Here is a 24,717-nt window from a genome sequence, read left to right on the forward strand (position 1 = left end):
GTCTATTATTGAGAGTAGTAAATTGAAAGAAAGAACATCACATTTCTTCCAACTGTTTTCTTCCCATACAGTTGTTTTTCACCTCTAAACAAGTTCAAGGGTTTTGTACAACGAGTTAGTACGTTAGTCATAACCGGCCAAAATTCTGGAGATGTCAGAAAGAAGGAATACAACTCTAAAATATTATAGCAATGGCATAAATGGGATCTAACACTGTCAGCTAAATTGACACAATGATTTCAAAAGGAAAAAAATGGATTTAGCCTAGAGGGCAAAAGGGGGGATCACCAAGAATCTGGTGGCAAAAAGTCCCCTCCTAGTTTATGGTTTACATACTCTGATTCACAAAGACATGTATAGCGCTAGCACTTATAACTTGTCTAAAATTCTACCACCTATTAATTTCATCCGATAAACGGTCATTTACAACAAATAGTATATAAAGCCAGATACCTGCTTTATATGATTTTGCATATATTGATGTATGGCGACTTTCAACTCCAATAAGTTAGAGTAACTACCAACGCAGCCGGTGAACTTTCTACACGTTCCCCAATTTTGCACTCCCCCAGGAAAACCTAATCAGCCGAGTAAGTTCACAAAACACCAGAGTCCAAAGCTTTGATTGTTTTGCGTCGCCACATAGCAGTTCCTGGATCAAACCTCAGCTCCCATGTTGGCCAGTAATGTAAATCCTGCTTCAATGTAAGTACTCGAGGCTTCCCATTCAGGTGGACTGTTCGTACCCGGACAAACTCTCCGTGCTCTATTGTCTGGGAAAAGTTAAATAGCTAGGCATAAGAACCAGGATAGTAACAAGATCTCAACCAAAAACTATAAGATCAGTAAGGACTATTTTATGCTGATATTCATAGCTTTCCATACACATACAATGTTTACAAATCATCTCAGAATAACAAGTCATACCTTCGCCACGTCAACAAAGGCATCCAAAGTGGGAGTTGGTTTTCCATTGACTTCAACTATCCATTGAAGTGCATAAAGACCATATCGATGTACTGGACTTCCATGACACCACCTGAGAGTTACTTTAGGCATTAATAATAGTGGACAAATAGCTAATAGCTAACTCAACAAAAGATGCCCAACTGCCCTTTCTTTCTTTTACATTAGAAGCATTACCAAATGCATGCATCATGAAATTTAGAAAGGCTCAACGAGCCCTTTGTCTGAAACAAAAAATCCTTGCTACATGCTGATCAGTGATTTTTCTTGCCCAACAAATAGTTTTTCAGCACATCTAATAATTTTACTAACTAGCAACAATTATTCTCTCTATCTCGTCCTTTCTCCTTTTAATAATAACAAGGAATAATTATAATAAACTCTATTTTTTCAGTTGATAAGTTATGAGGAAATTGGTTAACACAAGAATATTTCTGGTTTCTTTCAAATAAAGTCTACCAATAGGTGTAGGAAACTTGAAAAAAAAAATATTTTTGTCTTAATTTGGACTTTGCTCTTCATTTTAAGACAAATGCGTAAAAGAAAATTATTTCCTTTTTCAATTATTTTGCTGCAATTTTCTCAAGAAACATGCTTCCAACTTTCTTAATCTAAACGAGCCTTCCAGCCTAGCAACTACTCACCTTGCTACATATACTCCGTGTCCTTCCTCGGGAAGAAATCCAAGTGCACGAACAGCTGGATGAGGATCTTGGACAATAGAACCACACCAATTTATAGCACAAGTTGTTCCATTTCCATCCCTCACATCTGTTCCCACAAGTAGTTCAATTTCATGGCCCTGAGAATTCATCAAATAACTTAAAAGAATCTTAGAGAATGAAGAACTGAGTCAAGCAGGACAGCAAGGAAGGTTAACAGTAGTGAAGTCCTTTTGGCCAAATACATGAAAAAGTTTGGGGAAGAAAATGAAAAAGAAATGCTCCAGAGGCTCACCTGACGAAAAATTGTCAAGTTAAGCCTTCCTTCGCTGTCATCAGACCTGTCTAATAATTGACATGCATCTTCGATGTCACGAAAGCATGTAACTGGCTCTTTATTAATTGCTAAGACCATGTCCCCTTGTTCCAATAAATTTTCAGCTTTTGATCCAGCAAAGCAACCTTTAACTCGCAAAACTTGGCGTCTCATAGGGTCCTTCTTTACGAGGGCCTAGAAGATATGCCAGATGTTAAAAAATGCTTACATAATAACACGCATATGGTGCACCCATTTCAAACATCTTCTGATGATTATCTAAGTATCTTTTTTATGCTCACTAAGCATAAAACATAGTCTTGATTATAAAATATATACCATCCAAAAAAAGAAGGTTAAATGGGGCTGAAGCAGACAACAAGAGGCATACACAGGAACATAAACCGTTTATATTTTTTAATAACAAAAACTAGGGCAAACAATTCAAGCAATCAGAGATGCTCAAGATCAATGATCATGTGCAGATCCACGGATCTCCCATCCAACCAAATTCCAAACATAGAAGGAGCACTAGATTGAGATAGATACAATATGGAACTGACTGGGTTCAACATCACTTTTTTACCTGTAAACTTTAGAAGACTAAAGTCAGGGCAGGAAGTGCACAGTTAAACATAATAGTATCTTATATGTGTGACACAGCCATTTTAACATATCAATGTATTTTAAACTTAATTTTTATCACAATAAGTAAATTTAAAAAAAAGCTACACGATAAAATTAGTAAATTGTATTTTCAAAAACATAAGATTTGGATCTTACCATTTGAGTGCACATGTTTTTTCACATTTAACTAGCATAAAAAAGGGCAGCCCGGTGCACAAGGCATCCCGCGTTCACGCAGGGTCTGGAGAAGGGCCGCACCCCAAGGGGTGTGATGTAGAAAGACTACCCTAATGATGCAAGCATTAGTGGCTGCTTCCACGGGTCGAACCCGTGACCTACACGGAGACAACTTTATCGTTGTCGAAGGCTCCCCTTCCACATTGAAACTTGCATATACAAACATTACTATTCCAGAACTGTTCAGGATCACAAACATGGGCCACGCCTATATATACACACAAATCTAGAATACGAAGACACCTGGTCACCATCAAATAATCCTCGCCTAGTTCTCTATGAGGGTAGCATAAGTTGTTAGAAAAAGCTTTAAAGGATATACATTTCAAAGAAATACATTTCAAAGAAATACATCTAGTTTCTACAGGTGCATTGGCTAAGTAAATCTTTTTAAATCAGATAACTTTAAAAAGAAAAATATCACACTCGGAGTAAGATATGGCTAAAAGGAAAAGCAAGCCAAACAGATATCTTCAGAAGTAGCAGCTTACCTGGATCCAAGTATCATTGAGTCCGAAACTCCGAGCTTTGGAAAGCAAAGTTGGGTAAAGTTCAACTTCTAATATTCTTAATCGTGGCATAGGCCTTTGCAAACCATTTATAAGACGAGGAGGTCCGTCGGCACTGGAAATAATCTTGCCAAGGACTTGGCTTAAGGTATAAATTGGAATACCCCGGACAAATTGGTGATCTTCTGATGAACTACAACCATATTTGAGCTGAGAAAATGGAAGAAGTAAACCCAGTTATTTTATCAGAAAAGAAGTTATAAACTAGTTTCATCCAATTAACAAGAGAGAAGTGCCAGATGGGAGTACAAACCTGTGTTGAAAAGCTTCCCCATAAAGCTTGAACCCTGCCGCGCTCATCAGTCAGCACACCAGAAAACGTACTTCCAAAATCTGAAAACGAGAATCATGATAGCATCAAAGAAATGCCTAAAACAAAATGCCAAGCTACTATAGGATTACAGAATCAGGAAGACAAGTGGGACAGTTTTACCCGTGTCAAGCTCAATCACTTCCATGTTTGTCGCTCTGTATCGCGGACAATCAGCAGATCCAATATTCACAGCAGCAGACGGGTTGGTCACAATTGATTTCCTGGAAGTTGCCTGCAGACTTCTGCTCAATCCCACAAGATATACTGAATCTCCACGACGAAGAGCGGGATCTGTTGGCAAATAGTTTCAAAAACAATAGCAGATAATACTACAGATAAGATAGCATCTTTCCTATGCTTTCTAGGAGTCTGTAGCCTTATTAGAGATTTTTATGCCTGTAGAAAATATAGATAACTTCTAGTACTTATCATACTTTTTTATTTTGTAAAATGTTGACCTGAGATGAATGAATTTAAATGGGGAACATGGTCAGTGAGGATTCATATATCCGACCCCAACTTGTTTGGAACTGAGGCATAGTAGTTGTATAAGACAACATTTTCTGGAAGACATATAAGCACATCAAGTTAAATCGGACCTGCATGGGTTCCACTTCAATAATCATTCCAAGGTATCCCACTCATCATAAGATCGTCACCACATTCGAAGAAGGGTCTTCTTTTTAATATACATCATTGGTACAGTACATTAAGCTTATATAACAGATCCATGTATATCAATAAGGAGCGGGAGACCACTGTTATCAAAACTCAACTAGGTTACAAGACCACTAACCATACAATAATATTAAACGATGATATAGTAAAAAGAGAAGAGAAAACAGATGGTGCTAAAGCGGGATTATGTTCTGAAAAACCTAAAGCACATTATGAACAGAGCTGGATGTCTAAAACACCATCTAACAAGTAGGATCTTTTCTAATTTTCGACTGCAGTCACATTCTTGACCCAGGAGTGTATCAACAATGCACGAAAAGCAACTAGAATAGAGACAAATCACTTCGTCAATCCATCAGCATCAACAATAAAAAGAAAGGCATCTTTTTGGTGAAATCTAAGAAAGGCAATGCATAAAGGATCAAGCGAGGAAGTTTGCACTCACCAGGAAGAAGTTCAGCAGCACGAACAGCCGAAGCAGCAGCAGCTCCAAGAGCAGAAGGATCATATGCGACTAGAGCAAAATTATGGACAGGATGGAGGAAAACTACCTGAAAATATTACCGAGCTGCTCAACACAAATTAGCTGATATAGCAGGTAAGAGTGTTAACAACAATAGGTTTTACCTCTCCAGGAATCTCGATAGGAAAAGCAGCAAAAGATAGCATTATATCAGAAACTGATACTGCAACAGTGTTTTTGTCAACTGCAACCAAGCCCATGTTTTGGGAATGATATATGATTACACCAGTTCCAAAGAAATGCTGTGAGTGAACTCCATCAAGCATACATAATGATGGTACGTGGACCTGCAATTTTCAAATCATTTTTATAAGTTAAAGATAATTTATTAATAGATACCAATACCAAGCCAGTACTGGAGCATAATACAAGGATATTGCAGGGTATGAATCATTTAAACTGTAAGGACTCCAAACTCTAGCATTACATCAATTCCAGTAGAAAAATTTAGCATTACACCACATTTTCAATCATTGGACATATCTTTTTTTCACAATTCAAACATTCTCTTCCTTTCCCTCAAAACATCTTCTGTTCCTCTCGAGCCCAGTATTCCAGATTATGCACTTTTTTTTATTTTTATGAGGTAAATAATCATGAGAGACACTAAGAACCTAGAAGATGGATATAGGAATAACCAGAGCACCATACATGTCTAGATATACCTCCCAATTACAGCTGCCAAAAAACAAAGAGGAGATGTGCTCTATACACACATCCACCTGCACTGATTCTTCCGCTTAGATGATAAAATTTACCTCCCAGGAATCACGAAGAAAGGAGAAGGGGTTGTGGTTAGCAAACAAGTTATACAATATACATACATTACAATATAGAGATTGTCATATGATATAGTGAATGAGTGAATCATGTAATTGCTATCAGATGTTTGATTCAACGTTATTACAATCTGGATGAGTAATTAATTTTTTGGATATACACGTATAAATCTAAGGCGTGTAATGTTATTGCACGTCGAATCAGAATAAAGTAATACACCCTTACAGTATTACTAATGTGGAGATCATTAATACAGAAGCACAACGAAATGGCAACAGAACAACTGATAATCAGAGCATATACAGGGATTACTTCTCGATACTGGTAAAAAAAAACAACCCTAAAGACCAATGTTCAGTAAGTAAAACTGCTTAGGAAACAAAACCCAACTCCAGTAACACGAGTAACACGAGAAACAGATGTAGGAGAGAACAAAAGCTACCTCAAACATCACAAGAGTAGGCTCTATCGCACGCTCAGCAACGGAGGCATTAGCTGCCGCAGGTGCAGCACCTTGATCTCTTAGAGCTGCATCCTCTAGGGAGCCAGAGTCATCGAACCTTTCCTCTCTATGTCCATTTAAAGAGTGGTCAGTTATTACACTGCCATCTGCAGAAAAGTTTTCTTCCACCCTGCGTTTCTTAGTTCCAGCATCAGAATCATCGCGACTGTTTGGTCCCTCTGTAACACCGTCCCAACTAGTTTCCATATTGGTTACACCGTCCACTGATTCTTGGCTGACTTGTTGAGGCTTATTATCCTTTGGACTACCCTCATTAGCACAAGAAGAAACAGTATGATTTGATAAATCTTGTTTGCCTGGATGGATGCCAGAGAATAGAAGTGGGGACTCAGGTGGCAAAGCAAGTTTCGCCGTCCATAAGCCAGAGCTGTCATCACGTTTATATAACTGAGGAGGTGCATACCATTCATGGCGGTCAATTGTGACCAGGACTGACTGCAGCAAACGAAGTTGCTATGAGAGGGCCTTGGTACAAGGAGATAATTAAAGCGCCAGAGGAATTTTTCTACATCTACTAACAGGCTGAATTAAATTAGCAGACATAATTGATTTCCAGTAGTACAAGGGAGAATCTGTGAAAACATGGACTTTTTCATTCTTTATAGAAACAGAAACCAGACTAATTTTTTTCATACTGGGGAACTTTTTGAAATATGTTTCTGACAGCAGCTCACCTTCATAACTCAGTAAATCATTGGTTCACCAGGCTTCATGTTCAAATGGTTAACTACACTAGAAGACTAAACAACATGACTAACGGCATCTACATGCAGGTAAAATTTGCGATCATCTATATCACCCCCTCCAAAAACGCCAAAACTGTCAAAGAGGACGATATACAATTCTTCAGATGTTTTCTGGGGTTCAAAGACCATTTAGACAAAATCATAAAACTGATGCACATATTCACATTTTCCTGCCATGATCCCAAAACGTAGGCTGACAACACAACTCCACATACTATTAATTTTTCTTTTTATTTCATCGACCCTCTCAAATACCAACTTCAAGTAGGGATAAGGCTGCGGACACACTACCCTCCCCAGACCCCACTTGTGGGAATTATGTCGTTGTTGTTGTCGACGCTCTCAAATAAGATTGATACTCTACTTTCACCCTGACATATCAGTAGTAATAGCCGACTGCAGACCCACTAGGATCCATATCTTTTGCCCGTGGTTTGTGCAAAAAAAGTAAAACCAACAGAGACTGGCACTTGTGACTTCGCAACCCAAAATTAGTAGATGAACAAATTATCATGTTTTGCCAAGAAACAGAAGGAAAGGGCAGTTGAAAGCAGGAACTAGATGCAGCTGTTAAAGAGGCAATGATTGTTGTCTGAAAGATAGCAGAGCACAAGTGGTGAAAATCAACATCAGCAAAGAGGCACTACTAATACCTTTTTCCGGTGACGATCATTGTAACTTATATACTCCAACGGTACTCGTGCACCCCTAGACAACTTAGATAAAACAGAAATTAAATCTTCAAGAGTTGATATATCTTCTCCTGCAAATTTCTTGATGATGGCATGGCGAGGAACTCCTGCTCTAAATAGCATATATCTACAATAGGAAAGTAGTGAATAACTGTCAAAAATTCGTTTTCCAGTCAAAAACTTTTAAAGATTGCATCACCAGAATTTTAAACTTAAAACTACAAACCTCCTTATAGAAAAACACACTTAAACCAGAAACCTCAGAATATTATCTGTTAGGTAAAGCTAAATAACATAAACCAAAGATTGCGGCATAATCATCTAAACATGGAAATGAAAATGTACAAACCCTGTTTCTGCCACGTAGACAAGACCACAGTGAAAGCGGAAATTTCTAGCCTGCATTAAGAAAGAGAGAATAAAAGCAGGAATGAGAGCTCCAATCACACGTTACAGAGAAGGGAAGAGAAATCAATATGAGCATAACAGGTCACTTAATGTGCAAAAGAAAGAGTCTCCATCTAAAAGTTCAAAGAAAACATATGTCTGCCCCTCAAATACAAACTACACGATTAGAACTGACAAAAAGAGATAAGGCATTAATTTTCTTCAAGAAGCGGGGAACATATCCAGAGCTCCAACCCTCATAAAGTATCTGCAATAATATGGAAAGACAGGAAAAAATCCCTGATAAAGCGTTCCTTGCTTGCCAGACATGAACCACCTTCTGACACCAAACAGACAGAAATGCAAGTAGAGCAACAAGACAATGTTCCAAGTTCAACATGGAAAAAAGTAACTAAAAGGGTTCCCAATCAAGTTACTTCGGAATCAATGGAGAAGTATGAGAACTGTTAGAACCAAATTATTAACCACAAGAACCTAACGGATGACAAATTCCTGAACCATCCAAAGTCAAATGGTATTCTAGACACGTGTTACTATTCAGCTATCAGATGTTTGGCGACAAACCCCACATACTGAACTCTGTTCTGCATCTTCATGTAGTTGACTGGGAGCTTTATTGAGTATAATAGTCTAAGGAGGCTGCGCTTGAAATGGACATGAGTCATGTGCAAGGACAATGCAGAAGAATAACAAAAGAACTGCAAATTGATAAAATAGAGAAAGAAAAGGTACTTAGATACATGCTTTCAATTTTCATGAACCAAAATTCAGACAATGACAGCATTTCAGATGCCGTCTGAAGAAAATTTGTTTTCATGGTAGTTGTAAACAAGATTAAATCCAATGTACTGAATTATCAGATTGTGGTTCTCACACGTCAGAGTGCTGTACTTGAAACTTCCATAAATCCTTCACATTAACAATATGGAAAAAAAACGCTTGAAAACTCGCATTCGCCTAAGCCCCAAGGCACCAAATGTACATACCAAGAATTTTACTACTTTGTTTTTTATGTGCCTCCATCTGAACCCTCCTAAGCTTGTTATGCCTCATATAGCAGCAAAACAAAAGACATCCAGAAAGGCATGGGCGAAACAGATAAAAGCCACTATCCAATTCTACAATTGGAGTCTTACTGTCTTTCAGAATTAAAAAATGAGTATGAACAATTGGCAAGATCAAAAATATCTTGCATAAACCAGAAACAGATTGCTAAATTTCTTCTAAAACTGTAAAACAAGCATGTTAGGCAAGCCAAACAGACAGCAAGTCATAAAACAGAGCATCCTAGCACCAATTCTTCCCTTGCGACTAGTTAAATATTCATTTCACATAGGAATGGGTATAATGTGGAGAACTAATTTTAACAGGATTTATAAATAACCAACGTTGCTAGAGACGCATCAAAGATGGGGGGGCACTTGCAGCAAATCTCACAAACCTGTTGATATGAAAGGGGGTGTATAACTGCACCACTGACTTCCAAGAAGCGGTCAGGAGTAATTGAATGCAAATCCTGAACCTGAAGGGAAAAAAAGCCAGGGAGTCATATGTAGGATTTATCCCTTTCTTCTAATAAGATTTGTTACTCATGAAAAAAAATCCTTAGAGCTCTCAGAAGACCATATTATCCCCCTTCCGTATCTTCTCGACCATTTAAAATTACTAAATCTCTCCCATTGTGTTCAAATAAAGTCTTCTCGGGCTTGTTTTAAGCATATTTTGATGGTAGCCTTTCCCCAGAGTGCACACACCTCCTGCTTTTGATATTACAGTTTACTCTCCAAATCAGTAAAATTGGTTATTTGAGGAAGTCAAAATTCACCTTATTGACGAGACTGTAGGCGTTAATATTCAGTAGCATTGTTCTTTTTTATTCAGACAAAGGAAGAAAATGCTGCAACAAAACTAAGCTAACCACAAAGACAACTTCTCCTTACGAGTGAATAGCTATAGAAAAAACAAAGGGAGGGAAGCATATTCACACATAATATAATTGTCATCTCTATCATTCCTTCTGATTCCTTCGACCAGAGCAAAGCCTGACGGAAAACTACCATCGTAGCTTCTTTTCCTCTTTTTGAGTTGAACTACCACTGAATCCCATGAAATATTGCCCCAACTTTCTGCTAAAAAGAAACTTACTCAACCCAAATATTAAGAAACTTAGAACGGACTAGTGTTCACACACCAACCAACTGCTAACATAGTACTTCCAGGTATCCAACAGTAATGTGCACCATGTACATGGAAATAGACATGCAAAAGACCCAGTTAGAATATGACAAATAATAAAAGAAAAATGAAAAACAAAATCACAAACAATAACCCAGTCGTTTGTGTTGCAGACCTACAATAAATAAACAAATGTGTCCCCTCTAACAGCTTAAACTTTTAGACGAAGTGGTCACACAATTCAACATGGTAGCAAAGCAATCTAGCAGAGGTCTTGAATCAAGCCTAACTGTCACCCATAATCAAAATAAATTACCCCAAGAAAGATAGTCAAGCCCACACGTGAGTGGGCGTGTTGCTACAGGAAACAAATAAATGTGTCCCCTCTCTAATAGCTTAAACTTTTGGACGAGCTGGTCACACAATTCAACAAACTGAAACTGCAACAAAATTTAACTTCTAATATTCAACTGAGCAATACCATACAAATTTTGCTTTACTCCCCAAACTTTAATACAAAACTACTACGCCTCAGTCCCAAACAAGTTGAGGCCGGGCTATATGAATCCTCGCTGACCATGTTACTCCATATAAACTCATCACAAGCTAATATTATCCAAACTTTAATATATCCAAAATTCATTCTAGTCACAGTTTTGAGCATCTTACGGCATACATCACATGATAGTATGATACCATTCAATAAGGTGCCCCATAGTATGTCTCATGACCAGCGATTTGTGTGCGAATAACATCTGTATCTTACAATCCCAAAGCATATACTATGATGCTTGTGCTTATGATGTCGATGCTTGTCCTACTTCTGTACGCTCCGTGATACTCATGTGATTCTTAATTTTCTTTAGTCACATCATATTGGATAGGGTCATGGCGGTAATAATATCAATATAGATATTGGAGATGATAAATTTTCCTCAAAGGTCTACAAGTTTATTTTATTATGCCTTCTGTTATTGCTGTTCTGGGCTATTCGTAACTCATTGTCTACATTATCTTGAAAAATGGGATTCTAGCATATTTTTTGTAAGATATGCAATGGAAATGCTCAGTCATTAGTAGAAACCTTTTGTGTGTATTTATGATTATCTCTTGCGTGTTATCAAGGATTAGTAATGTGATCGGTCAGTTCAATAAGCAATACCTATATTCAATGAAATATTCAGAGATATGATATTCAAATCACAAAATTATTGACTGAGATCTCCCCTACTCTTAGCATGATAAAAGTATATTGGAACCTGGATGAATTAACAAATTAAGTTAACTGAGATGAACCAAAATCCTAATCTTTTTATAACAGCGTTGTAACAGAACATAAATGCAAAAAAAATAAAGCAAAAAAAATTTCAACATCAAAGACAACACTCACCACCAATTCCACTGTCAAAGGAGTTCCACCCCTTTCAATTTGAAGCTCAACTTTATGTTCGACACTGTCATCAAGTAAAGTCTCCATCTTCAGGAACTGGGTGATCACCTGAATGAAGCTTACAGGAGGCAAATTAGTGCTATGAAACATCAAATGAATGATGTTCCAACTATCTAAGGTAACAATTGCATACAATGTAAATTTTCTGGATTCGTGTTGGTCTGAGAGGAAAGAAATTGGAGAACTAGAACTATCTTTTGCCCATGTAGAACACCATAAAGGGGAAGGACTGACAAGTGCATGACTTTGTCAAATTAGGTCTCTCATTCGTCCCGGTTCAATTGTTGGTTCGTGACAATTGAAGAAGCTCTGCATAATCTAGATGCAGTGATAGAGGGAAAAGAAAGCAGACAATGAGCCCCAGATATGAGCCAAATAGATGCTCTTACATAAAAAATTTAAGAAGTTATACCGAGAAACAGAGCGCAATGAGGGCAGAGAAAATCAATATAAGATGTCCTAAAACATCAAAGCCAGACTAACCTCCCCATTCATACGAATAAGCACATCACCGGGCTCTAAATGATTATGAGCTGGGCCACCGGGCACCTGTAACAATCCCAGAGAGAGCATAAGCGTTGATACACAGAACATAACTGTGGCAAGATCACTTGAAAAGAAGTGCACTTACCACCGAATCGACGACAAGCATTCCAGTTTCACTGGGTGGAGTGGAATTGCGCACCAACTATATAAGTCCAATTTCAAAAGTTAATTGTATGGTTATATTATTAATAGAGCACGCAACAAAAAATTTTGGTGCTTACCTGTTCCGTTGCACTTTGGAGGCCAAGCCGGCGAGTTTCATCATATCCTTTGTGGATAAAAGTTACCTATATCATAAAAATATTTTAGAATTACACATGTCTGCATATGAGTTTCAAGTTTACATTATGATATCACGAGAGACTCCGATGAGTAGCACATTAAGCTGTCAGACTGAAGTAAGACATGCTAAAGGGTCAGTATCTTTGTTTGTGAAGGTCACCAGCTTGAAAGACTCTGAATTCCGACAATTTTTTCATTACTTGACCATCAAAAAAAGGAAAAGAGGAATAAATTTCCCCTTAATAGGTAGCTGAGCCTTGGAGGACAAGCATGTTTGAAGTAAAACACATTCAAGACATAATTCCCCTCCAAAAACTTTCAATTAGAATATAATAATATTTATCGTGGAAGAAAAGGTCAAACAAAAAGACATATTATCTGATAGACCAAAAGTTAACACATAAATCCACATATATCAGATACCTACCTATGAAGATCAATATTGGGGATTATCTAACATGAATGATCAAATTATTAAAATACATATCAAAAAAATGTCTGACCATGCCTGTGGCCACAAAAGATACAGAACATGACATCAAAATAAATATTCTGACACCTGTTGTTTCTAAAATCAATTCTGTCATATGAAGAGGGCAGATGCTAGAGTAGATACATTTGGTACTAGAAAAACACTCCTTATATTTTTAGTACATCAGAAGCAATGTACTCTGGTCACACCTTATTAAAAGAATCCGTTACATCATGTTATCAAAAAGAAAAACCAACCAGGAGACTACAAGTTAAAATACATCTGGAAGGCAGTATGACATTTATCATTTCCAGTTTAAGGAAGCGTGAATATCAGAAGAGAGATTATTTCTCCACCAAGTTACTTTCTTGACAAAGACTAAAGCTAGATGTAAATGAATGGATCAAAATAGTGTTTTACAACTAACAAATCAAGAAAGCCAGCAACAAAAGGAGCAATATCACTTCAGAAGAAATAAGGTATAAAAATAAATCCTAAAGGAGAGAGCGGAGGTTGGGGAATGAGTTCCAGAAGAAAAGAACTAACAAACCTGAAGCGTACCACGAGGAATAGTGACAGCCTCCCATTTATTTGTAGAAAGATCTCTTCCTTCCTGTAAGAATTTTAGTGCCCTGACAACCTAGATAGAAAAAAATAAATATACAAAATGATTGTGTCTGTTAATTAATCGAGTAATTAATTAACTTAATAACGGAGAAAGTTCAAACTTTCTCCAGCAATATAGGGGAAGAAAGGTTTCAGGGAAACAGAAAATATGAAATGCCACCAAATAAGGCACCAACATGAGTCATACAGACAATTAAAAATTGAGATGGTAACAAACAATTAAATGTAAACGCTTATGAAATAAAATAGAAATAAACATGCAGAATATGGAAAACTCATAACTATCTGTACTCCCATTTTCGTAAGAAAATAATTCTAAAAGGAAAAAAGGATTGTTATTTGATAGTAGATGGAGTATGGAATAGGCCATAAAATAATGAAGAAGAAAAAAATTGAGTGGAAGTCATATGAAGAAACTTTAGATTTTAAATCCCCTCCCATATATGAACCCATTTCAAGGATGATGCATGAGCAATAACAGGACAAGACCAAATATGAAAAAGAAATCACTTTATCTGTTGTTTCAGGAAATAAAGAATCTGGATCCTATATCCCATAGATTACATGAGTGTAATTCAAATGATGGAGAATACCTACTCGCCGTCATGCATAACAGGGGCTAGTGCACGGTGACATCAGAAAACCCAGAATAAAGGAAAAAAAGGATGATCAAATGAAGGATATGGTTTCCCGATATAATAAAAAAAAAAATGAAGAACTAGCAGAATATAAATCAAAACGCAAATAGCCAATTTCGAAGAAGTATAAAATGTGTACTGTTTGCCAATTCAAGGAATCAAGAAGGACTTGCAATGCTATAGTATTGTTGGAAAGCACTCGTCTCTGACAATACTTTTCACTAGTTAAATTCAAAAAAATTCTAGTTTATCTAGAGTCAAGTGAAAACACACTTTCCGCAGTTCAGAAATAGGGCATTAGAAAGGTCTTTAACAAAGAGAGGATCAAAGAACGTGTACAAACTCGTTCTAAAGGCAAGAAAAATGCAGAAGCACTTGATGACTTGCTCCCAGCATTCAATGCAACAGCTCTCCCTTGCCAATTTATTACAGGGGAGCCACTTGAACCACCTTTAGTCCCAGAGGCAGCCTGTAGGCAAAGAACAAAAAAGTAAATCAACGACTATAGTTACCGAAAAGTTGAGGTGGACCTATAAAGACCTAAAATAAGAAACTAGAAGTTTCCTGGAATGCAATAAGCAACCCCACCTATGAGCCGAATTCTTTTTTCTCGGATCAAGCACATGAAAATTTTGTACAAGGACAACATTTGAATTAACATTTGGTATCTATCTAGGATATACAATGCCAAAACTAATCGTCAGCAATCTCCTTTCTTAAGTTGCTACTCAAAAATACTAAATGTAGGCATAAGAAGGATCATTAAACTGTACAGAAACCGTCTGGTCTAACTGCTAAACTCTTATCTGGACCAACCACCCAAAATCTGCAGGCTGCAGGAAGGCAATGAAATGTCTCTTAGATGCAACAACAAAAAACCCAGTGTAATCCCACAAGTGGGGTCTGCAGAAATGTCTCTTAGATGGTTCAACATTAAACAAGTTCACAACCATCTCATCCCTGGACTCAGAACCACACTGACATCTTTCTTGATATAGTAATAATTTATTGATGTCAGAAGTCTTCCCCTGTACAACTGGTGTATAAAAAGTAGAAAACTTGGATAAAAGTAATGTCTTTAAGGAAGGACCTCAAAGCATCTGCGCTAACAGGGACTTCACGGGTTCACCAAAATTAACTAAGAACAACATATTAGCTCTCAGTTATACAAGATCATTTCTACTCCCTTAAAAGCTCTTATGACTCTTACCCCAGGATACCCATAAAAGAGCCAGAGGAGCCACATCCTATTCGCCATGCCTTTTTCTCTCTGCTCTCATCCTATTAGGGACCACTAGTCCATGAATAAACTTTGTATAAGATTTCAACCAGATTCTTAGATTTTAGTCCACACAGGCGCCTTAAAGTTCTAAGCCACATTTGCTTCTCTCTCACGCATAGATTAATGGTCCTTGACAAGTTACATGTTTAACATATATATGATAATAGCGCACTCTAAACAAATAAATAGAGCAAATTTTCAAGGGCTAAAAAGCCGAAATTTTCTACTGCTAGATCGAATAACACAAGATCTGCTTACTTGCATGTAGAATGTGTTGAAGTCATTGTATCCATCCCTGCACCAAAAATTGGAGTTATCAAAAGGAATAAGTTGTACTACCAAACATTTGCAATACCAAAATCAAAGTGGATTCCGTCACAAACACTACAAAGATGGCTCATTGCATAAAAGATATCCCATAACATTACAAACCTGGCTTTGTAATCAAATGATAGTTCATAGTTTAGTTATTTAATCTAAGAGGGATCATTTTAATATTTAAAAGCTTTAATTGGCTCATTGTGTTTGGACAGAACAGAACTCCTCGACATGCAATAAAACAAACAACAAAATTCACTAGATTGATTTTGAGGCAGGGCAGTCATCATGTGACGTAATTGCACAACCCAAAATCAATCAGAGGAAAAGGAACAGCTTAAAACAACAGGCGCCTACAATTTGTGCTTAGTACTTAAAACACAAGAACTTACTGCTAATAATAAGGTCCACCAAAGAAATTTTGAAGGATAGTAAACACTAATGAGATTGTTATGGCTCATAACATTTAGTGAAATACGTTAGATCTCCAGGTTAATGGACATTTTAGGTAAACTAGCACATACTTTTTATAATGCGGAGCATCTCTGTCAAGACGAGCAAGCGTTCCTGCTAAAATAGACACCTGCAGAATCCAGAATAAAGCAAATTGGAATAGTATGTGAAATATTCTATAGATTATATAGCCCCTCAAAAACAATCAAAAGGATGCAAGGAAAAGGACGAGAGCCTACGAAAGGTCATGTAACACAACAAAGCTGAGAACCATTGTAGCAAACTAAACCATATATTAGCTGCATCAATATGTCAGTAAAGGAACGAGAGCCTAAAAAAGAAAGGTAATGTAACACACCAAATCTGAGAGTCGTGCAAGAAAAACAATAAACTATAGCAGTAACACAATGTTGGTAACAGGAAAAGATGATGGACAACTCAGTAATAGTGGCACCAAACTCCTAAAAGACCTCAAGAATCCAAAATTTCAAACTGCTCGTGCAGAAAGACAAGCAAAACCTCCTAACACCCATCAAAATGACTAGAAAAAACCTGCGAACAACTACAGATCAAGTAAATCTAAAAACACTGCTATTAGGTCAAGTAAATTTAAGTGAACTCTTGGATGGTCTTAGCATTGCAACATACCCCTTAATCCAAAAAACCGTGGCCTCAAACGATTAAAAGTGGCCTCAAAGGCACTCCAAAATAATATAAATGCATCAGCATAAACACCACCATAATCATTGTATTTAAGAGGCAACCTTGACTGCTCACGTCAGCTCACATGCAGGATCAGAGAGTACAAATTTGGTTAATAAAGGTAAAGACTCATGACAGTTAGCTTGTCTTCAGTGCTTTGGATGAAAAAAGACATTGTTTCATGCTGCCAAGCTACAGCAACATATAGGTCAAAGTTGAACAACCTATGCATTCTAATGCTTGACCTTGAAGACCAGGCATATACCATATATGCATTCAACAATCACATGATTATTTTACAAACAAAACAACACATCAGGAGTTTTTTGAGAAGGAATAACACATGAAGAGTTATGTACCCCCTCTACAAGTTTTGAATGATATCAGGCCTCCAAAGTTTTTTTTTTGAGCCATGATGCCTCCATCATGTGAATTTTTCTACAGGAATGACACCGCCATCTAAATTACTACGAGTCGAAACACTCATTCCCGAAAGTTTTAACCCATTTACTGATTCTTATAACGAGTAGGCAAGATTTCACGTCATTCCCTTCTGATCAATTACAGGATACATTAGTCATAATATGACTGAATATGACAAGTTTAATAGAACAAAAACGTAACGAATTCCTTTCATGTAAAGAAGTACACAGCTTGGATGCATCAATTTACAAAATAAAATAAGGCACTGGGATAAAATCTTGATTCACATACCTTCTCTCCACTGTCATTACCAACAACCCTAATCTCTAGCCCTACACAAGCATCCTCTGGAGCAAGAGGAATCTCTTCATAGCTCAAAAATTGTATTGCATCAGGATCATAACGGAAGAATCCGAAGTCATGAACCTAGAAGATGGATAAACAAGGTTTATTCATGATAAAATAAGTATGGAATATGATTGTCAAGTATTCTTCAGCAATTTTCATTATAAACCTATATATAGCATCAAATTGAAGTCAACATAGGCCCACTCAGTTCCATTTTATATAACACTCTTTTCTATTTGGTTTGTTACACATTTTTGTGTTTGAAAACTCTTTAACTTTAAATTTTCTGTTTTGCCTTAATGAAATATTTTTATAGCCATGGCACTTTGGCATGTATATCTTTCTTTTTCTCTTAAACTCCGTCTCCAATCAGACATCAACATCTGAAATAAAACCTAGGGAGTATCATTTATTGTTTTTGTTTGTGATGGAGGCCCTTAGTAGACTAATGGATTGGGTGGTCAAAGGAGGACTTATCCTTTGTCACATGAATACGGATACGGGTGTGAGTACCCGATATGGGCAAGTGTCCGACCCATCATCGCTTTCATTTAAGATTCGAGGACAGAATAAGAGCAAGGGTGGGAGTGCCTGGATACGGCTAAAAATATTACAAATTTAATATACAATACTATATGGATATATGCTTAGGAAAAAAAATATAAATATATGACAATTGATCACTCAGAATTGTTGAAGAACCTCATTTTCAGTTAACAACATGGCTTAGCTTCATTGTTATTTGATCAAGTTAAATGATTGATAATTGTTCCATAATTGTGAATCGGTGTCTTTTTATTATTAATTAATTAAATATTTATGCTAAATATAGAATGTAAGTATCATTCTTTTTCGGACAGATTAAAATGAAAAGTGCATCACATAAATTGGGACAGATGGAGTAATAAAAAAACCTCACAGCAAAGTGTGTGCAAGTTGTATACAATTATTTTGTTAATGGAATTTGGAAACGTCCCAAAAATGAAAAGAGTGCATTACAGATAGGGACAAAGAACATAAAACCGAAGTGCCACAAAGATACCAAAGATGGAGCTTGGAAATGAACTCACAGGGTCTCTATATATCGGATAGATTGGTATCTCTTCACGGTTCACAAACATAGCTTCCGCCACCACAGGTCCTACAAAGCAAATAACAGTCAACACTTCCATCACACAAAAAATTGAACTTGAAAAGATAACATTTTAGGTAAAGGAATGGTTATTATCACCAGGTTTTACGACATGTCGATTTGTAAGTATAATTCCACGATGCTTATCAACAACAAAGCCCGTAGCATAACTGGCACCAGCGGACTCAGTGTCAAATGCTCGGCAAGCAGTGGTCCGGAGAACGACGACGGCAGGAACCACCTTGTTAAGCGCCTTGCGCCAATCTTCAGCAGTAGCGAGGTTCTCTTCGAAGGGAGGATCTATATCCATACACAAATCCTCCTTCATTATACTCGATTCCGGTCCCATTGCTCCTTCGGATCCCAAACGCTCCAGCGAATCCCCCATTCTCAAAACCCTAATTCCCTCTCCAAGTATCAAAACGCAAAGTCGAAGTTCAAAACTGTAGCAAAGTATTTATATTTGTGTTGTAACGATATGTTGCGGCGAGAGAATATCCCGGCGAGGTGAAGGATATTCTTTGTATTGGGGAACGGGGAGAGACGAGTATTAAGAAGATCGACGGCGAGTGCGTAGTTGAGTTGGCGCTGACAATCTGACAGCTGCCTTCATTCAAGTCATTTGTCGCTTTCATTTCTCCAATGGGTACAGACGATCCAATGACGAAAATGCCCCTGTACTTTGTTTATCACGTGGGCTTATCGCGCGAGTCTCTGTACTTGCTTGATATATCCTGAGAAGATAAAGGATCCCTGTGTGAATCTCCTTCTATTTTTTATTAATTTTTATTAATAGAAGAATCAACCTGCTCACTCAAAAGTTTAAATTAAAAATTATGAATGACAACGGGGCGGGACGGGTGTGGACGGGCGGGTTTAAACATATGATATGCCGTGCGGGTTAAAGCATGTGCGGCTGCGGGCATGTTGAAATAATTTTTTCTTAAATATTTTGCACAGGCGGCGTAGGTTTAGAATTTTTATCAAAGAAGGAAACTCATTTTTTTATCAAAGAAGGAAACTCATGTCCACGTACACGAGCGGTCATTTTAACTTTATGGGTTTTAAATTAAAAAAAAATTCTTTCTTATATATAATTTGATACTTATTTATTAAAATTATCCTAATTTTTTATATTATCCGCCCTAAATAAGAATTTCTTATAAATTATATACATTTCATTATTAGTGCCTTAAATTAGGGGATTTCATTAGATCATTTTTTTTTAATTTCCCACCCGGTGTCTGGTACCCACATTGAAACCCGACTAAATTCGGATTCACGTTGGGAAGTCCCATATTGCGGAGTAAAGCGCTCCCTAACAAAGGCGACTTTATACCTAAGGACTCGAATCCGAGACCTCTGATTAAGGATGAAGGAGTAGTTATCCCTGTACCACAACCCTTATTCCTATTTTCTCTCAACTCCACTTTCAATAAGGATATTAGCTACTGGGACGGTACTGAGTCAGCATTTTCCGTTCCAAAATCATTACTGGGACAGGAAGGAGTTTTGTATCAATGTTTTTGCTGAGGTGGCTGATAATATGTGGAGTTAATAGATAGGTTTGCAGTACAAAATCAAGATTGCATCAATTGTAATGTAGTCTACTAGCTTATTTTACTAACTAGCTTTAGTGTTGCATCTATTAATAAAAAAATGTATAAAATTTAGAATCAGAATGAATTATATGTGATAACAATTGACATCAAGATAAATGTAATATTTATTTAAATTAAAAAATAAATGTCACATTGATGAAATAGTCGGGTGTATAGTTATTGGTTATCTTTTGAATTTGCAACGATTAAGAATTTAGGTAGGTTATTTATATATTTCTTATGAAAATAAGCATGATATAATATGTTTTTGTATCTAACGATATTATTGGTGTAAAGAAAATTTCTCTATTTTTTTATTAAGATACTAAAATTATATACAATTAAGACATTGGTTCATTGAAATTTAGAAAATCAATTGTAATATCCAACATATAAAATATCAATGGCAGTTATCATTATATCTAACATGGAAAGTATATTTATGTTGATATATTTATTTCTCATAATTGTTTAAATATTTACCACTAATAAATTTATTCTAATAGAATTTAAATGATTAATTATATTTAAGCAAAAAAGAAAAAATAGACAAACCTAACGTGTACTGTGTGCATATGGAGAAGTTTACCATAAATTGATATAATTCTTTTATTAATTGAAAAGGTCATAAAATTTCGGAAGACTTATTACCTAATTCAAATAAGTTTTGAATTAGTAAACAAAAAATTGACTTGATTTTAAAGTCCTAAATATTAGGAAAGTAATTTAAGTTACAAATTTATCCAATATAAAACTGATTTTTAAAGTGTAAAAAAGGCGAACGACATTTCTCTAAGAGCCTTCGTGCTTTTAATAGACTATATATAATGTCAGGAATTGATCAACACTCTGCTACTCTCCATTCTGTTAATTAACCTTGTGAACTTGGGTACATTAGTTGTAACGACTCGACCGGTTGTTTTGAACTCTAGCACGTCGTTCGGCGGTTTGAGGCCTTGAGCAACTTCACTTCAGGTATTATGACTTGTACGTATGGTCAGAATTGAATTTCGTGAAGTTCGGGATTGATTTGGAAAGAAAAATTTATTTTTGAAGGCTTTGAGTTGGAAGGATCGACTAAGGTTTGACTTTTGAGTGAACGACCTCAAAATCGGGATTTGAAGGTTGCAACAGGTTCATATGATAATTTTGGTCTTAGAAGCGTGTACGGATGTTGGCTTGGAGGTCTGTAGCTTATTTCGGTGTCAATTGGCAAAGTTGGAAATTGGATGATTTTTGGAAAGTTTGACAGTGAGTGGTGTGATTACCCGAAAGGTCATCTTTAAATTTAATATTTATTTCTATGTTCGAAGACCTTGAATAGCACCTTTCAGGATTCCTCGACTTGCGTGTACAGTTCGTAAAGTTTTTCGGAAAATTTTTATGTGAAGTAGTGCTTTAAAACTCATTTAAGTTGACTTAGGTCAATATTTTTAGCAAGCGGACCCGGATTAGTGTTCTGATAATTTTAATAGTTTTGTATAGTAATTTTGAATTTAGGAACGTATCCGAAAATTTATTTGGAAGTACGTATTTAAATTAGGCTTGAAATGGCTAAAATAGAAATTTAAGTTTGGAAGTTTGACCGGGGAGTTGACTTTTTGATATAGAGGTCAAAATCTAATTCTGAAAATTTGAATAGATCCGTTATATCATTTATGACTTGTGTGCAAAATTTGAGATCAACCGGACTTAATTTGATATGTTTCGGCATCGAATGTAGAAGTTGAAAAATTGATTCGTGGTTTTAGCGTTGTTTGATGTAATTTGAGATTTTGACTAAGTTCGTGTGATATTTTAGGACTTGTTGGTGTATTTGGTTGAGGTCCCGGGGGCCTCGGGTGAGTTTCGGATGGCTAACGGAATGAATTTTGGATTTGGAACCTTGCTGGAAATTTTTTGGTGCAGTATCTGGTTTCCTTCATCACGTTCGCGGGAGGGGTCTCACGTTCGCAAAGAGGAACTGAGGTAAGTCACATGTGATCATTTCTACTCCATAATATTGAATTATCATCGACTAATCCGACTAGATTACATGTTTTTAGGTGTAAATCGCGGTTTTGAATTTAGGGATTTGAAAATAAGATTTGAAGATTTGGAGGTCGAGTTGAGGTCGGATTTTGGTAAAATTGGTATGGTTAGACTCGTGGTTGAATGGGCTTTCGGATTTCATAACTTTTGTTGGGTTCCGAGATGTGGGCCCCACAGACGACTTTTGAGCTAATTTTGAATTTTTGTTAGAAAATTAGTATTTTCTTATGGAATTAATTTCAATAAATTTTATTGACTGAATCGAATTATTTATGGATATATTCGAGGTGTTTGGAGGTCAATTCAAGCAAGAAGGCGATTATGGAATATTGACATAATTTTAAAAAGGTAAGTATCTTGCCTAACCTCGAGTGAGGGAATTATCCCTTAGGCATTGAGTCTTATGTGAAAACTGTGTAATTGAAAACTATGTACGCGAGGTGATGAGTACGTACTTGGTTTATATGTGCAAATAATATCGGTTGAAATTCGTTTACGCCCTTAAGTATTAAGTTGAAAAATTATTGTAACTTATTAAATCCCATATTTGTCATGCTTCATTCTTTGTTTGCCGAGGTTGTTTTTATATGATAAATTGGTATGATTGTCACTTGACTTTTATGTGAACTTTGTGTTTGTTTGAGTTGCCATTTTTTTATGAAAAATACTTTCATTATTGATTTTACCTACAAATAGTTAAAATGGAAAATTTAGTTAATAAGATGAATTATTTTTCAGTTCACGTTGTGGAAAATTTGGTATTGAATTATAAAGGCCGTGAATCATATTGAGGCAAAGTGCCAAATTGTGAAATATTATTCGGTTGAGTTGTTCACTCCCGAATATTTTGTTAAGATGTTGTGCACATTATGATCGAGTCATGGCTCCTTATTGTGAAAAAATAATGTGTTGTTGATTTTTGTGGCAAGTTGTAATATTTGAGTACTTGATGTGCAATTTATGATATGTTGTAATAATTGAATACTTGATGTGCAATTTATGATATGTTGTAATATTTGAGCACTTGATGTGCAATTTTGTGATATGTTGTAAGATTTGAGCACTTGATGTGCAATTTGTGATATGTTGTAATATTAGGGCACTTGAGGTGCAAGTTGTATTATGCTGTGATATTTGGGCATTTGAGGTACGATTTGTGAAATATTGTGATATTGATACGCATGCGGTGAGATAAGGGTGGCTTGAAACGCATGGCTAGTAGGGGAACTACTAGAAGTTATGCGGTGATATAAGGTCAGGGTGTTGAAACGCATGCGGTGAGATAAGGGTGGCTTGAAACGCGTGGCTAGTAGGGGAACTACTAGAAGTCATGCGGTGTGATAAGGATGGCTAAAACGCGGGATGCCATTTCGGGAAAAATGATTTCTTTAAAAATTAAATATGAAGGCTCCCACGGTGATATAAGAAAATGAGATATTGTGAATTTATTTATGATTTGGGACTACGAGGCGGTATCTCGGGAGTGCCTTGTTGATATTTCTTTATTTATGTTCCTGTCTTGGTGATTTTGTTTCATTGAATATGTAAATTCTTGTCTTCTTCTGTGATGTACTAGTTGACTTTATTATCATTTGTTTTGTGTTCCTAGTTATATTGTGTTGGCTTTGACTTTTTAGCACGTGATTCTGAAGAAGTATATTTTTGGGTTTTCTTACTGATTTTCGATGATTGAGTTGATTTAAATAAAAAAAATTATTATTTTATTTTAAATTAAATAGTTTTACTACCAAACCAGTAGTTTATCTGATGCCTTAATTTAAGTGAAATATTACTTTCTTCACCCAAATGAATTCTAAAAATAAATTCAATTCTTTGTTAATTTCTTACTTGATTTAAAAATTTTAAACTCGCTTTAGTGGAAATAGATTGATCATGTGGATCTTATATACATTGAGGATATTTGGCACGTGAGTTGTTCGTGCAGTTGAGGTTTGAATTAAGGGCACGAGATGCCGGGGAAACATGATGATTTAATTATGGTCACGAGATGCCGTGGAAATATAAAAATGGGCTGAGACCTGTGTTTACGAAAAATATGAAAATGGGCTGAGACCCGTATTTTTTATGATTATGAAATGAGGTGTCACATGGTGACTTTTTAATTAAAAGAATTATATTCAAAATATTTATTTAGAGGGATTTTTATTCAAAAAGAATGATATGAAGGAATTATATG

The 24,717-nt window shown here is 36.3% G+C and overlaps 1 protein-coding gene across 1 annotated transcript; it reads right to left on the bottom strand.

Annotated features, from left to right (window-relative positions):
- Positions 1-159: 159 nt before the first annotated feature.
- On the bottom strand, positions 160-19,584 carry LOC104109562 (protease Do-like 7). Its single transcript, XM_009618894.4, has 24 exons — positions 18,988-19,584; positions 18,827-18,897; positions 17,700-17,834; positions 16,355-16,413; positions 15,771-15,807; positions 14,574-14,699; positions 13,516-13,605; positions 12,433-12,498; positions 12,297-12,353; positions 12,149-12,214; positions 11,606-11,713; positions 9,482-9,562; positions 7,982-8,031; positions 7,594-7,759; positions 6,114-6,629; positions 4,996-5,178; positions 4,814-4,919; positions 3,811-3,981; positions 3,631-3,710; positions 3,300-3,527; positions 1,924-2,139; positions 1,611-1,768; positions 928-1,039; positions 160-773 (listed from the first exon to the last, which is right to left on the bottom strand). The coding sequence occupies exons 1-24, from the start codon at positions 19,274-19,276 to the stop codon at positions 597-599; spliced, it is 3,348 nt and encodes a 1,115-aa protein (XP_009617189.1). The 5' UTR covers positions 19,277-19,584; the 3' UTR covers positions 160-596.
- Between the last annotated feature and the right edge of the window lie 5,133 nt (positions 19,585-24,717).

This window comes from Nicotiana tomentosiformis, chromosome 2 (assembly GCF_000390325.3).
Source record: "Nicotiana tomentosiformis chromosome 2, ASM39032v3, whole genome shotgun sequence".
Lineage (NCBI taxonomy): Eukaryota > Viridiplantae > Streptophyta > Magnoliopsida > Solanales > Solanaceae > Nicotiana > Nicotiana tomentosiformis.